Here is a 16,657-nt window from a genome sequence, read left to right as displayed (position 1 = left end):
TTTTCTGAACATTAATTTCTTTTTCCTTAACAGGCTGAAATGGTATTTAGAAAAGGGAAAAGCCACCACTCTGTATTGAAGGTTTTTTATGACAGACTTCCAGAGAGGGGCTCCCTATTACTGCTGTGGTCCTCGCCATAAAGTTCTTATTTATGAGCATCATCTTCTCAAGTCTTAGTGAGAATGGCTTTCTCCAGCTTTCCTGAGGTTGCTGGGATTATACACTCGAACCAGGTCACCTGAGAGGGCTTGGGAGGTGGGAGGTTTTCCTCATTTGTTATATGCGGGGGGTTGGTTATAATCAGGGGTTCTCCAAGTGAGGTCTGAGGACCATCGCATTAGAATCACTGGACACTTGCTAAAAAAGGCAGCTATCTGGGCCTTCCAGACCTGCTGGATTACAATCTCTAGGGCTGGGTAGAGAAATCTGCATGTTAAGTAGCACCCCAGTGATTCCTCTGCATGCTCAGGGGTGTGAGAAGCGCTGGTAGATGATCTCAAAGGTCCTTTCCATTCTAAAATTCTAAGAGTCTGTGAGTTTTAACAGTGGAGTTGTGTCAGCAAGGTGAAAATATCTCTACAACACAAGAGAGTGACTTTTAGCCTCAATGTGTTAACCTAAATAGGAAGTGTTCCCAGATTTTGATGCCTATGTAAAAACAGAAAACAAAAGCAGAACAGTATCATCAGATGTGTAAGGAATCTGCTGGGGCTTTTTTCCTCATGGGAGAAGCAGAGAACCCACTCTAACTGCTGTCCCGGAGCACAGGTTCAAAGGGTTTGTCACTGCACCTCCATTCCTATCTTGTTCCTCTTCACCTCTGACTCCTCTCAGCTGCTGAGGCAATTATCCTGGCTTTCACAATCCTGAGTCACCAAACTCCTGAGTAATTTTGAATCGGTCTGCATATATTCTTTTACGAAATAAACTACCCACAGGCAGTCCTCTACTTTCATTCGTAATGAGTGAAATCTTACAGAAACATGTGAAAGGTGAATCATAGACTTACATTTTTAAAGGGGAGTTCCATATTTGGAAAGCTAAAAAAAAATAAACCCTAATTTTACTTCTCCTTTTGAGCACAATATTTGATGAAACATTTCGGGTATTTCATATGTTAGTTTATTTCATTCTTTTTCTTCATAACCACTTATAGGCTCATCGAGAGCCTAAGATTTGAGATTTTTAAAGCACATCCAGAGAGTTCTATCTTTGACATATTTTTATTAGGTGTAGGAGAGCTAAACTTCCACTGGTAGTACCTCATCAAATTTTCATAAAACCTTAAGAGCAAAATGCAGTCGAATCTTAAAATAATTAGACAAACATAGCTGCATCAATCATGCTGCTGAGCCAGCACTGTTGGCTGGAAGGCAGCGCCACCATGTGATCGCTCCACATGTTGTCAGCTTTGTGTAAGTACAAGAGTTGGGATCCTGTCAGAGCTGAGCACCTCATAGCAAAGGCCCAGCTCCTGTAATAAGGTTATTTTCAAACGCTGAACTGTAACACCGCTTCAGTCACTGAGAATGAGAGGGGGAGAATGAGACCTGTTTATAACGAGGGCATCTCACTGTGTATAGCGCTATCAATGGCCAGACTGGATCAGCTATTTAGTGCTTGATCCTGGAGTCAGGCTGACAGACTTTGAGTGTTCTCGGGTTCCGGAAGCCTGGCCTGGAATGTAGCTTACCGACTCCAATATCCAGCTCTGTTGCTTGCCAGCCCCAAGTCCTTTCACAAGGGACAGGTTTGGTCAAGGCTCTGGTCTGTCGGCAGATTGTACACTGTATCTAGTGGACCTAATTATACCGGGAGTTTCTTTCAACTATGAAGTCCTTTGTGCGTATGATATAGACGTGAGCTAAATTCAAGCAGAGAGTTGAGAAGGTGAGAGTCAAGTTAAACCCACTTGAAGGTTGCTGGAGTTGTGTTGTTCTTCTAAGTTTTTTTCTCCGTCAACTGCACCATGAATTTAATAGCCACATTATATTAAATGTACATGTTCACTGTAAACCACACCCCCATTTCCAAAAGGTGGAAAAGTGGGGGAGGGGGAGTTTTAAAATGGAGTAAGTTAGCTCCTCAGAAAGTGCTTAACAAAGAAAATTGAAATCTAGACAAGTTACTTTCAATGGATATTATTCGTCCTTATTTAAGGGATGTGACTTTCCCAATGTGATCAAGCACCTGAGGTCTGACAACCCAGGGAATAATGGGAGGAGAAGCAGCATCCTGGTTTCCATCAGAGTCCCTGGCTCTGCATCACAGACCCCAGGAATGACAAAGACAAGAAGGTGAGCTCTTGGGCTTCTGTATGGCTCTGTGTGTGGAGTACAGGCTCCGTCTGCAAGGACTTGGCTGAAAAAACCCAGATTCTACTTTAAGTTCCCACTTTCCCCAGCTTGGCCGGGATGGGTACGCTGGCCTACCACAAAAGTCACATGCTCCACAAAACATTTCCTTGTATCTCGAGAGTATTAGCTTCTTTAATCCAAGGAGGTAATGAGAGGTTTTTAAACTGATTAAATCAGCTTAGTTCACACAACGTCTCTCATGAACTAAATATTCAATTAAAACAATTTCCAAAGCAAAATCTGACAAAATCCTCTCTTAAAGTAACTTAGATGATAGGTTCTTAACCTAGGCAAATTAAATCCTTCGCACGGTTGGTATTTTCCACAGGGTCAGAAAGAGTTGCACAAGTTCTCTGGGACAAAAATCTACTTTGTGTGTTAAGCCATGTTTCGTGATCATAAGCAATGGAAACTAGAAAACATTAATGTGAGCCTAACATTCCTATTTATTTTATTTATTTCTTTTTACTTCAAAGGCTACATACATGCAAAAGTTGAACATGTCATCACAATGCTTTAAATAAAGTCCAAAAATAAAAATACTTCAAAATCCATTTACTTATGGAAATATATGACAATTATAATGAAGATAAGTCAATTAGATCCTTTTTTCTAATCTATCAGAAAAATACTTATATTATAAAAAAGAATTTTAATTCATGTCCAGAATAATTTTTTAAAATCCTCGATGAATAATTTAAAAACAAGTTGGATGTTAGTACAATGTTTAGAGAAATAAGTTCCAGGCTTTTGAAAAACGGATCTGAAATCCTTATACCTCATTTTGAAATCACTGGAGAAACTCAAGTTTAGAAACAAAGCATTTTTTCAAAACTATGATCATTGTTCTAGTGGTTGATGTGGTTAGTAAGGCAAGGGAAGGGCACAACTTTATAAATAGATATTGTTGAAAGTCCTTTAAAACGTTTGTATGGGAATTTTATTTACAAACACATGTTGGAGGCTTGAAGTAGCCCCACCTTTCTCTGCTGGTCAGTACTGCAAGAGGAGTTACAAATCCTGAGTCCAGTGAAGTTCTGAGTGCCTGGCCCTTCTGTGAAATGTAGAAGCATGCACTAGCTCCTCTGACTCCAGAAACAGCCAGCAGGCGGAAGCATGTTCAAACGGCCCTGCCCTTTTTCAGGTAAAAGCAGGAGGCCTGGCAGAGTGAAGAGAGGGCACAAATGAAGAGAGTGCAATCGGCACGTTTTGAGTGAGTCTCAGTGTTCCAGAGGGTGGCCATTTCCTTCTACTAAAACCATTTCTTTATATAACACAATATATCAACAATTCCAAAAGTTAATAGGAACAGAATGCACTCAAAGTTCGACTCCTTGAATGTTCACATTCATCCTGGAAATCAGATTTAACCTCCTGCTCCTAAATGAGAAAGGGAGGGGGAAGCTGCCCAGGCGGGAGGACTATTGATTATTGGAAACCGTACAACGTGAGCAGGAAAAGGGGATCATTTAACAAAACGTGTTCGAATTGATTTGGAAAGCCTTAAGCGGCTGGTACACACACTCAAAATTTGGAAGCAGCTTAAATCCATCAATTAAAATATCACCTCCTCTTTAAATCAGAAATATAAGGCTTCCTCTCGGGAGAAATTCTTTGCTACCACTCTACGTCTTCCTTTGAAATGGCCAAATTGAAATTCTAGTTAGAAACATTTCCACAGAGAGTCCGAAGACCTACAGTTCGATTTATATCCTGACAGTCAACTGTGATTATAGTTTTCATGTCAGGCAACCCAACTATTATTTTCCTTTCATCGCTAAAAAAGTCTTAAAAAGGAAAAATAAAAGATGTGTGTGCTGTCAGTGCAAAATCACATTAAGTATGGTTTTTCTTTTCCCTGGGACAGGAAAAAACAATGCCCAGTGCATAGTATGTAGGAATGTGTCACAACAAATAATCAAAAGACAGGTTTCACCAAGCTAGTATTCCTCCGAGTACAGTGTGCTTTTCAAAAGCAGTATTGTCATGATTATGCATATTCTCATTAACTAGGTACAGCAGAGCTACTTAAAGGGAAACCGATTTCTTGTGCCTCAATGAAAGGGGAGTGTAGAAAACAATAATTAGACTGAATAAGGAATTTAAAAGGGCAAAAAAAAAAAATCAGAGTGAAAAGAACAGAGAATTTAGAAAGCTGAAAAAAAAAAAAGCAAATAATGTGACGGGAGAAACCCACACGATTTCCCCCACCCCACCTGCCACTTTGAGTCCTAATTGCCCAATCTGCAAGGACAGAAACCCACTCTAAATTGACCAGCATCGGGCTTCGGCAAGTCTTCTCTTCACTCTCCCTCCTGTTAAGACCGTTTCCAAAATCAATCAGCAAAGGACAAAGAATTCTTTACAGAGTGCAATTAGTGTTTTCCACGTCCACCTTCAAAAGCATGATGCTCTTCATGGGCTAAAGGACAGAAAAAAACAAAAAGGAAAAAAAGGAAAGAAAACTTTAAGCAAAGGATGGGGCAACCCTTCTCTAAGGCATCTCATTCACTTTCCCCAAATGTTGGCAAGAACTCAAATACCTTTTTGTGCCAGTAACTGTTAGCTAAGGCGTGCATTTCCTGAGAAACGTAATAATGAAAATTAAAACAAGGAATAAACAAGCAGTGGGCATGCTGCCTGAATCTTCTCGATGTGCTGGAGAGGATGAGGAATCCCAACAAGCTGATGGAGAGGACATGGGGGGCTGCAAGCAGATGCGGGAGGGGACTATGTGCCCTGCAGAAGGCATGGGGACCTGATAGTACCCAGGACAGGGCTGTTCACAGTCTAGCTTTAAAAATAAAACAACATAAAGAACACAAGGGTGGCAGCAAGTCTGTTATGTCCCCCACCACCTCTGAACACCCTCTGTGGGAAATGACGTTTCATTTAATTGATGGGTCTTTTATTTTTCCCAATCATGGGTTTTTTTTTTTTCATCCCTCCTGTCTGGCTTGCAAATGACTAATTATAATTAGGAATTCTAGAATAAAAGATGATGCTATCAAAAATATTTTCCGAAGACTTGAAATTTTATCAAGCGGAAGTGGGAGACGGGAGACCTAGGAAACACATAACGTTTCGTCCAAGGCAAAGGCCAAGTTTGAAAATCCACTTTCTGACTTGGTTGACCATCATCATAAAGCAAGGGCAGATCCTCTTCTCTCAAGGGGAAAAGTTGCTGTGGCTTGGGAATGATAAAGTCAAGGGTGACTCAGGACCCTCTGGGCTTTGTCCCTCCACACCCTAACCCCACAGGCAGAGAAGGATGCCGTTGAAAGGCATCAATGAGCTGGCCCATTTCACCTGTTAAGCCCCTCCCAATTCTGTTTTTTTTTAAAGACTGGCACCTGAGCTAACATCTGTTGCCAATCCTTTTTTTTTTCCTTCTCCCCAAAGCCCCCCAGTACATAGTTGTATGTTCTTTTTTTTTTTTAAAGATTTTATTTTTTTCCTTTTTCTCCCCAAAGCCCCCCGGTACATAGTTGTGTATTCTCCGTTGTGGGTCCTTCCAGTTGCGGCATGTGGGACGCTGCCTCAGTGTGGCTTGATGAGCAGTGCCATGTCCACACCCAGGATTCGAACCAACGAAACACTGGGCCGCCTGGAGCAGAGCACTCGAACTTAACCACTCGGCCACGGGGCCAGCCCCCATAGTTGTATATTCTATTTGTAGGTCCTTCTGGCTCTGCTATGTGGGACACCGTCTCAGCATGGCTTGATGAGCAGGGCCATGTCTGTGCCCAGGATCTCAACCAGTGAAACCCTGGGCCCCGAAGCGGAGTGTGTGAACTTAACCACATGGCCACAGGGCAGGTGCCTGAATTCTCTGTTTTTCATATGGACTAAATTCTTCAGACTAATACGGAGTAGGGGGTAGGGAACAGGACCATTTTTCCTTCAGGATCATCCTGGATGTCACCTGAGCCTGCCCTTCCCTAGCATAAACAGTGAGAGAAACGCACCTTACCGCTCCCACGGTAACCTCGCGTTGGCCAAATTCCCAAGAGTGCCTTGTAATCCAGACTGATTTAATTGAACATTTATTCATGTAGAACTTCACAAATATTTTACTTTGTATGTTTTGTTTTTTCTTATTAGGAAAGATTTTTAGGGCAGACACCGAAGAAAAACATGGTCTGCTCTGCAATAAAATATACAGTGCTACTGGGTCAAGTGGAGGAGCCACAGACCTCTCAGCAATGTTGGGCTCCAAATTATAAATCAAGAGATATGGACTGTTGGAAGGTTTTTATTACTTCCAAGTGCGAGGGACAGTCTGAGGCGGTCATGGTTGAGACACCGAAGTACTGCCATGTTGATGGGTTGTAGAGATAATAGAACAGAACATTCAGAATTGGGAGAGTTCTGGGAACAGAGGAAGTTCTGTCAGCCTTAGGCTGCCTTGGGAGACCGGGAACACAGAAACGCTTGAAGCCAGGAGTCAGCAAACTTCTTCTGGAAAGGGGCAGAAAGCAAATACTTCAGGCTTTGCGGGCCATGGATCTCTGTCCCAACTATTAACTCTGCCACTGTAATACCAACGCAGCCATAGAGGATAGTACACAAATGGGCTTTGCCAGGCGCCAGTACTCTTTATATACATATGGACAGTGAAATTTGAATTTCATACAGGTTTCAAGTGTTAAAAAAGAGTAGTTCTTCTTTCGATTTTTTCCAACCATTTAAAAATGTAAAAACCTCCTTAGCTGCAGCTCATCCAAAAGCAGGTGGGGGAAGGGGCCGATGTGGCTTGAGGTTCTAAACAATTCTCTGCTCTAAACAATTCTCACATCGGAAAAGACGTTCGTCATTCAGCTGCTCTGAAGAATCTAAGAGAATTTGCGGGGAGGGGGGTCTCTGTACATTGTGAGTTTCTCAGTCAAATAACCAATCTGAATGCAAATCATATCTAACGATCAACAGCCCGTTCCTCACCCACCCTGCTGGAGGCCTTCACGAATACGCCAGGGCTTTCTACATGGAAAATCTGCCCTGTCACCTGGCTCCCGTACACTTGTGAATACTTACAGCAGGATCCTATTAACAAGATGGAGTAAAAGCGTGGACTTGGCCATTTCTAACTCAGCTCACCCTACGACTGTTCTTCATCATTTTGGGAATAAGATTTCTGCCCAAACCTCATTTTTCCAAATCAATTCTGTAGCACGTGGTGTATGACCCTACTGAGTAAAGGACTGCCTGCTTTCTATAAAATAAAGAGAATTGCTTGTTTTTTCCAACTTAGTTTTTCTGAATCATCTTTGAGTTTTTAAATGTTAATTTATGCCATTATGTGGATTTCTGCTGAGACCTGCAGCCAGTTCTGCATCACTCACAAACTTCAGAGTGGCCTCTATCTTTCTGGCGTCTATTCAGCTTGATTCAACCAGCCAGGCTGCAAAGCTCCCCCTTCGTTAGGCTTTTTTCTTGCCCCAGCCATCACGATAGCTAAGCAGTGACTTCTCCTTGTTCAGTCTTACCTGATTATGGCCGCTGCCCTAAAAACCAGCCTAACCACTCTGTGGCCTATTTATCTCATGAAACACTCGTATCATGTTGAACCTGATGCTAACCAACGTGTTCCCTGGAAATTTAATCAAAGAATTTTAGAGTGGAAGGGACCTTGGAGATCACTTAAGACCAACCTCCTCGATATTTACATGAGACAGAGAAAGGATGAGAAGCTGTGACTTGCTCAAGGTCATGCTGTTGAAGTGGGACAAAGGTCCAGAGTGCCTGATTTAATGATTCCAAATTGCTTTTCTCCTCTTTTGAGTCAAATGGGCAGCTGGTTCAAAGGTGGAAAGAATGTTTAAGCCCTGTTCATAAATGGCAACGAAACACACTTCCTTCCAGAAGCAGAGTTTCTGCTGGGGTTAGTCTTGTGGAGTGGAACAAGGAAAAGCCCTTCAGTGACCTTTCAATTAATATCTGCGTTGAAAATACAATTAATGTTCCCTAAGGAATGAAAATTGCATCTACAAATGTGCACTTTACACACTGCACAGCCAATAAGCGACTTCTGCTGCGCCATCTTTCCATCTCTTTTATTGAAACTTTCATTTAAAATTCAACGCCCAGCCTTTCCTGGATATCCGCAGCTCCTGATCAGCCCCGCTGCTTAAACTCTCAATCATTCCGCCTGTGATTACATGATTCCTTCGAGAGAGGCCTTGCTGTTGACATCCTCTATCATACTAAGACAATCATGAAATAAAATCTGATTTTTTTTCTCCTTTTTGGCAAAGGGTTGGGAAAAGCAAAAGAATCCTGAAGTGTATTTCAGCAATTCTAAGATGCGTTCCCCCGACCCGCCCAACCCACATTTGAAGATCCCTAGAATCAATATGTGTCATAGTTTGATGGGAAGCCTTTTATTTTTCTTTTTTAGTAATACTAAAATAATACTTATCATCAAGGGCATCTTAGATTCAATGAAATACAGTAGTTAAAAGAATTGGGTTATTGACTCTCAGCACAGTATGCGAAATAGGAAATGTATCATACGTGTAGGGCTGTCAATCCTTTCCTCTAACTCGTTGTTAAAAGTGTAACCTGCTGTTTGATCTACCAAACATTGGTTTAATAGCACTAAGCTGTTTTCATTATGAAAAAGATGACTTTTTCAAAAGAGCACACAAAAGCAATGAACATGAATCATGATGGAAACAATGGTCCACACACCTATTCATACTGTTAACATTTTACCACTAGGCGTGAATGCTCCTCCGCTTCTGTGTCACGGTTGCCCGTAATGAGGAAGTACTAGCATTCCAGTAGCACATTCAATCACGCCTGTGCTCAGAAGGAGTTCCTCCACAAATACAGATGTTACACATTATAAATTCCTATTTATGAAGGGATGATTGAATATCTACCTGCCAGCTCACATAATAACATTTTTGTTATTGTTGCTTCCAATAGAAGGCAATTTCTTCTGAGAATGACAAATGTAAGATCAGGTTTAAATTTTTGAAATAACAAATACAATATGTATCTCCTTTTCTGATCCACACGTTTAGGCGAAAATAAAATCTCACTTTAATTTCTGAGACTAAATTGGTTTTTTTTTAAACACTTGACTGTATCTTATTGAATTATTTTCTGGACTATAGAATTTCAAGTGATTCTGCCTTTACCTCATTTGAAACACAGTTTCTATCTTTAAAAGTATAAGAGAATAAGCTAGAAAGTAATAAGTGGAAATGAAGCACTTACGTTTATAAAATACTGCTTTAAAAGATATGTGGGGCAGAAGTTCATAGATCTTTTCTAAAACGGTCGCTTCACCCACTAAAGAGGCATTTACATTCCAGACTTGGACGACATCTTCTCGGTCTCGAACGCTGACACTGACTCCTATGACTTCGTCATCTGAGGGGAAGGCAGGGAAAAAAGAAATAAGTGACAATTTCAAGTCTGCCTGCGTTGTTTTTTAAGCACTTATCAGTTTATCTGTAAGTTATGGATAAGAAGATAAAAAGGTGGCACGAGAGAACCTGTAATAAATACTGTTTCTAAGGGGAATTGTTGGACAAAAGCAAGTTAGTGGGCAAAAGCTGCAGCAGTCACATTGCATTTATCCAGGGACTTAGATAAACATAGTGTTCCAGCCAAACGATTTTCCAGATAAGTAATTTACCCTTTTTAACATGTTACCAAAGCTTTTTGACTATTTCTTACTGTTTTGTTGCGACTTTTTCTAAAGTGAGTTGCATAATACTTTGCCCTCGAAAGCCAAGTGAACTCACATGAACTTTTCCTCGATGCTTGACTGTCTTTGTTAAGAACAGCGAGTATTTCTCCTGACCTCCTGCCAAGCGTTCAGGGCTCTTGGGGTGGTTAGTGCTATTTGCCCCACATTAACCGGCCCCAGACAGTGTGTTCTGAGTTGTTCCTTCTGCTTCTTGTGGTTTGCTTGTCTGCTCCTTCCCTGTTAATTCTTCCTGCTCTCTAGTGCTTCCCTCTAGCCATCCTGCTGCTGGTTTTGGGTTTTTTAACTGTGGGCTAGAGAATGAATGACCATCTGTTAGCACTGTGTATACAGCAAGAGTAAATATCTCTTGAGAGTGGCTCTGCTATTACAGTTTTCAGTGAATGGTCATGAAAGCATTTAACTACATCGATTAATGGAGGTCTTTTTCTCTTTTTAAACTAAATTCTGGATGTGGGGCTGCCTTGTAGACATTTGAGAATGGTGGCTGGATAAGTAAGGTTTTGTTGTCCTGTTATATACTCCCTTGCAGCCACTTTGCGTACAGTAATTTATAGCAAAATGATAGGGGTAAAGACTTTTGACTCCTGGTTTACATGTTTAGGACCTATTAATGAGACAGGGTCAGCTCTCTGCACTCGCTTATTCAGCATCAATAAGTCAAATGAGAAAGGTAAACATTATTGAAATTAGAAAATTTTGCTTTCGTTAACATGCTTTGCCTAATTTGTCTAATTTTCTGTAAATCTAAATATTTATGCCATTAGTTTTTCCAATTTTTTTCTGAAGGTTAAAACATTCTAGTATTCAGATACAATTTAAATAAGGACATGTTCAATTTACTTAAGGAGTTCATCTTTAGTAAAATAATTCTTCGCTCATCCTTCCTTCCATGCCCTCCCTCCCTCCCTTCTTTTCTTTTTAAATGAATTTGATCCTGGCTAACTGTGTATGAATTGACACTAAATGATTCCATTACATAAGTGTTTGAAAGCAGGAAAAATCAGCCTATGGTGTTGGAAGTTGGGTTGGTGGCCACCTTTGTGGGACGAGAGGACAAGGAAGGATTCTGTGGGGTCAGTGATATTCTGCTCCTTGATCTGGAGGCTTGTTACAGGGATCTGCTTACTTCGTGACTATTTATCAGTCTATACACATCATGGTTTGTGTACTTTTCTGTATATATGTCACATTTAAACAAAAATTTCCAAAGAAATAAATAGTACCTCATCACGGCCATCCATAGGAACTTATTATTCCATCAAGAAATGTCTTTTATGTACAGGTTTCTTATTTTTTCAATTTACACCTTTAAAATATACTTGCTAGAGCTTAATGTTAAATTTTATGTGAACATAAAATCAAGTTAAGAGGGAAGGTTTATCGTTCACCACTTTCAAGAATGACCAGGAAGTCACCAGATCAGCCTTTTGGGGAAAAATCGGCCTTCTGCAGTCTTTTGGTTTTGCCCATTTCCACACTGTTGGTCAGAGGGTGCTATAATTGATGGCTGCTAAACATGCTGAACTGTCAGTATTTCAGTTTGGCTTGGCTTCTGGGAACTGGGTGTAGCTCCCAGCCCCGCACTTTCGGAAACGGCATGGTAAAAAGGCTGCAGCTCTCATACAAAGGCAGATCTATCAGCAAGCGTGTAATCTTCATAAGCAGAATCAACAGCAAAACCCTGATTATTTTAGGGTACTGGCAGCATAAGACATTAGAGCCTGGAGGAGCCTCTGTTTAAAGATGGGGGAGTGAGGCCCAGAGAGATTAGTTGACTTGCTTCAAGTGGCAGAGCTGGGTTAATGGAAGAGTTAATGATTAATAGTTAATGGTCCTCTTATTTCCCAAGTCAACCACAGAACAATAGGTCTTCTTTACTCAATCCTGGCTATTTATTATTACTTAGACTATTTTCTCTGGTTCTGGAAACAGGAATAATTCATACAGAAACCTCCTCTCCCAGAGATTTATGTGTTTATAATTATGCCTAGGACGCATTTTTGGCTGCATATCGTGAGGTTGCTTAACTACTCATTATGAAAACAGAAGGAATCTGTAGTTTTAAGACAATTTCATCTTAACCCAGGTTTTGCCTTAAGTGAATAAAAAGTGGTGTAAGAGGTAAGCAAAACAAAAGTAGAATTTTTGAAATGGCTAGTGAGATGAATCTGAAACTTGCTATGGCACTGGCTAGGCCTATGCGGGCTCCCAAAGAGAGCACCAGCTAAGAAATCTAAGGGCAAATTAATCAATGCCAACTAGTTAAGAAAAAAAAAACTTAACTAAAAGCTGAACAAGAAGAAATGTTACTCTAAATGTTAACCGCAGGAGCATTCAGAAGGAACTACTCAAGAAGAAAAAAAAACTTTAAACAAGCAATTCGATTCTCTTCTTTGAGTGGTTTCATGATAAAAACAATGCAAAATAAAAATGTACTCACGGAGGCTCTCAGAAATCCACTCAGGGTTTGAAAATGGTCTCCAAAGTGTAGTCCTGAAGACCTTATATTTTAGTCTCAATTATGGGGTCACAGGTAATAATGCTGAGCGCATCCCTGCCTACCCTTTATACTTTCTTTGAGGGGGGACCAAGAAAGGGCAGGGGGAAGGGAGTGGTAGGGACAGAAAAGACTGTGCCTACCCAACCAGTAGACACCAAAGGCACTTTCCCCTTCTGGAAGAACTGAAATAGGAAACCCACCACGTATTATGGGAAGAGCCCAACTGATACCAAATTTCCTTTTCTTTCTGCCTATTTATTTTGGACAGCTGGTTATGGCAACTATTAAGATGAGCTACAGGGGAAAACATATATGCATATACACATATGTACATAAATATAATATACACATGATATACACGTGTACATGCACATATAACAGTAAAGGGCACAATCACATGAGAAAAACCTAGTAACTTCACAGTTATAAAATAACTTCAAAACATGTCAAAAGTCAAACACACAAAAACAAACTTCTGCAAATCACAAGCATGAGCCACACACACGTGAGCAGCGGCACCGACCGGAGCAGTGGGCTTCTTTACCTGCAGCTGCACAGTCTGTGAACTGCTCCCCGATAGTCGCTAACAACAACTCTTTCCAAACTGTGGACTGGCGTGGGAAAAGAACAAAAAACAAAAAACCAAACCAAACAAAAAAAAAAGACACATATGTATTTTTAGACAGTTATCCTCAGGAGCTAAACAAGTCACATTCTCTTTAACTTCACATGCACTTTCCGTGCCCATATTTGGAGCCCGCCCACATCTCCAAATCACAGGCGTAAACACTCACAATAGTGTCACATATTGTATCGTTTTACAAATAACTTTACTCAGATAGATACAAGTGATCCAAAGTCACAGACTCCGTGTCCAAAAAACTTGGTGTCCAAAGTTACAAAGCTAATTTCTAGTGAAACTCCTGATGAAGTTCAGAAGAATGAGGGAAAAATGCATTCGAATGACATAACCTTCTGGTTTCTTTACCACTCACTGCCTGAAAATGTATCAACTGGTTATATTTGAATGCTATTAGTCAAATCCTTCTCTTCAAAACCCTTTCCTCTGTTTTTCTTGCAGTTTATAAGGTACTTCAAGGGTTATACAAGTAAAGAACACTTAAGGAAATTTCGTTTCTTGACTACTAAAGACTTGCAAATTTCCATTCACTTGAGACAGACTGTTTATGATAAGAGACAGAACTTTACGGGTAGACGTATGCAGTTCCCTGGAAGAATTAGTACACACTTTCGTCTACTTCCTACCAGTGAGAAAAACTGGAGACCCTTCTACTTAGGACTACTAATGCCATCCAATGAATAGCCAGCACCAACTCACAGGTTACTGGAGGCCTAAAAGTTCTTCTAGATATTCTCCATCAAAACGTTTTTGGTCCCGTTTATCTTCCTTGCCACAGTTCACAGGCTCTGAACTCTCCCAGAACTGGGTTTGAATTCTGACAGGCTGCTTAGTATCTGTGACCTGGGCAGGTTATCAACCTCTCTGAGCATCAGTTTCCTTAGGTGCAGAGGGAATAATAACAAGGCCGACCTCCCAGGGTTGTTGTGACCATGACATTAGTCAACAAATGCGTTCAAAGGGCTTAGCACTGTGATTGCAACAAAAGGACTCAACATTTAAGATCCATTCCATAAATAGCTGCGTGTTTGCTATATGCCAGGTGCTCAGTACACATTAACTATAATAGGAGTGTTTATTACCATGTTCTAAGGAGTTGAAAGCAGCCTAGCTGAATTTTTAACTAAGACGATAGCAGTTAACCATGGTGACCTCTCACTCTCAAGGAGGATTTTCTTTTCTCTTTCCTAGACCTTCCCTTCTGGTCTACTTGTCTGCCATGTAGAGAGCATCCTTTCCACTTTCTCTCTCTCCCATGTGCAGTCTCTTACACGTTAGGGACAAAGCTGAGGGTGGAGAGAGGAAGTTAGGGGAAGGGAAAGTTCCCTGTCTTGTTTTGAATTCAGACAAGGCTGGCCACCAGACTCCCACTTGGTGACGACAGAGTGGGCTGAACTGCTTGGGACGAGGACATTTGTACAGACATGAAAGCACTATTGTTTGTGACTGAATGTGGCCAAGTGGGCTAACAAGGAGAGAAAGGACAAATGTGCCTTTCAGCCACTTTTCATCGAATGCTGACATCACGATTGTTTCTACTAGAATTCAAAGTCTAGTGTGAGTAAATAAAAGACATGAAAAGGAAAGCTTGTTCTTCTTGAAATGAAAAACAACTTACCCCCTCTCCCTCTCTTATATTCTCTGCCTTCCCTCCTGTTTAGAGGGGCAGGAGGAGCTTCCTAGCCCTGCCTGGTTTGTTATTTGCTCCCCCGACATTTTTTATCATATATGCCAAAGAATCGGCAAATCCTGGAGCTACACACCTTGGTGATAGTTTCCATCTTTAACAAATAAATCTGGTCCTATCTTCAGGTTTGTGCTTACAGTGAAATGGCTCCAGCTTAAACCTACGAGTCCCTGGAGACTTTTCAATTCTTTGAGCTTATCCACATGAAAGAAACCAGGAAAAGGTGGCAGTGGGTAGCATTTGCCCTTTCATCCATTTTCAAAGAAGCTTTTTGGTTTCCCGGGGCTTAAGAATAAATCTGAATGTTCATTCTCAGTCAGTACGATGAATTAGACCCCAATCTTGGGAAATCTAGGTTTCTGAGGCTTGCAAAGCGGTGTCCCAGCAGACCATCCCACCAACCAGGTTCTCCTCAGCCCCAGAAGGAGGCCGGGCACAGCCTCCCATGAAACTGAAAAGAATGGTGAGATGCAAGGCCTCCCGAGCATCCCCATTCCCCAAGCCATGGGCATTTTCAGAACTGCTTCTGCCCCCCGGGCAAGAGGGACGGGCCTCGGATGGGAAGGATCCTGCTTCTCACCATGTAACCTATTCCTACAGGTTAGTTATGGCTGGTGAGGAAAAGACTGCCATAAGCAGCTTTTCTGGAAAGTTTCCAGGCATGGAGGTCTTCAGACTATATGATACAGTCATACTCTTAGACCATTTCTATAGAGAAACACGATAATACATTTTCAAGGTGACAGTGTAAGGCAGAAAATCACCAAGGTCAGAACGAAATCTCTCACCTCCGTCCTATTCTGAGACTACGAGGCAGACTGTCTAAAAAGCACAAGATGCTCATCATATGCACTCAACAACAATCCCAAGCTTAGCCAGTCCTTGAAAGGGATCAGAACAAACCTACCGTGCTGTCCTTGGGAACTTTCATCTTCCATACGCCACCCTTTGCATTACTCTCCTCTTCCCTGGATCAAAGACCAACATTTAAAGTTATACCCAACAATTAAGTAGTTCTATAGACATTTAGTTTAATAATAAATGACATTAAAAACAAAAAACAACAGCACATTCGTCAATAAATTCTCCCCCAGTCCTCTTATTGTAAAGAGAAGCAGATGAAAGAAAAAGGAAGGGGGTGGAGATGGGGAGGGAAGGAAGTAGGATTCAGTGGCCACAAGGGCAGGGAAGGTGACGGGACACCAGGTTCTCATCCTCAAGGAGGTGGGGATTAGATTTCTTAGACTTTCTGGGGATGGACAAATTAATACAAGTGCTTCACCTGTGTGAAGGCCTTTCCATTTCGCAGGCCTAAGAGGAGACTTGGCCCCTGTAGCAGGCATCGCTGTATTCCCCTGTTTAGTATCTGCTCCCTTTTCTGGTAAGAACACCCCGATTTCCCTTTAAGGAGCTACTTGTCCCCTACTTTTATGTCAGACCCATTTCAATAGGGTAGATTCCACATCCTAGCTTCAGAGACGGGCTTATGACCCAGGGCTGCCTATAGCACACTGCCTCTTCCTAGTCTTTGTGATTGGCCAGGGAAGGAAAGGCGACCCATGGTGGGCCAATGAGAGGCAGCCCTGGCATTTTATTGGGGCTGGTGAATGCTGACATTGGTAACCTTGTAGGGTGTAAGACTGGGGCTTACGAAAGCCATTTTGCCACCACAAATGGGAGAGCCTGCCTGAACGTTAAACCAACGCAGAGGAAAGCAAAGCCAATCTGATGGAGAGCGTCAGATTCCTA

At 41.5% G+C, this 16,657-nt stretch overlaps 1 protein-coding gene across 1 annotated transcript in view; it reads right to left on the bottom strand.

Annotated features, from left to right (window-relative positions):
* Positions 1–2,784: 2,784 nt before the first annotated feature.
* The window catches only part of EIF4E3 (eukaryotic translation initiation factor 4E family member 3), a 31,773-nt gene continuing 17,900 nt past the window's right edge, over positions 2,785–16,657 (bottom strand). The window contains exons 4-7 of the mRNA XM_046684780.1: positions 15,816–15,876; positions 13,126–13,192; positions 9,583–9,738; positions 2,785–4,780 (exon numbers count right to left, since the gene is read on the bottom strand). Coding sequence (XP_046540736.1) covers positions 4,734–4,780; positions 9,583–9,738; positions 13,126–13,192; positions 15,816–15,876 — 331 coding nt within the window. The 3' untranslated portion in view covers positions 2,785–4,733. The remainder of the gene's footprint in view (positions 4,781–9,582; positions 9,739–13,125; positions 13,193–15,815; positions 15,877–16,657) is intronic.

This window comes from Equus quagga, chromosome 1 (assembly GCF_021613505.1).
Source record: "Equus quagga isolate Etosha38 chromosome 1, UCLA_HA_Equagga_1.0, whole genome shotgun sequence".
Taxonomy (NCBI): Eukaryota; Metazoa; Chordata; class Mammalia; order Perissodactyla; family Equidae; genus Equus; species Equus quagga.
Note: the sequence above shows the minus strand (reverse complement) of the source record. Positions and strands in the feature narration are given on the sequence as shown.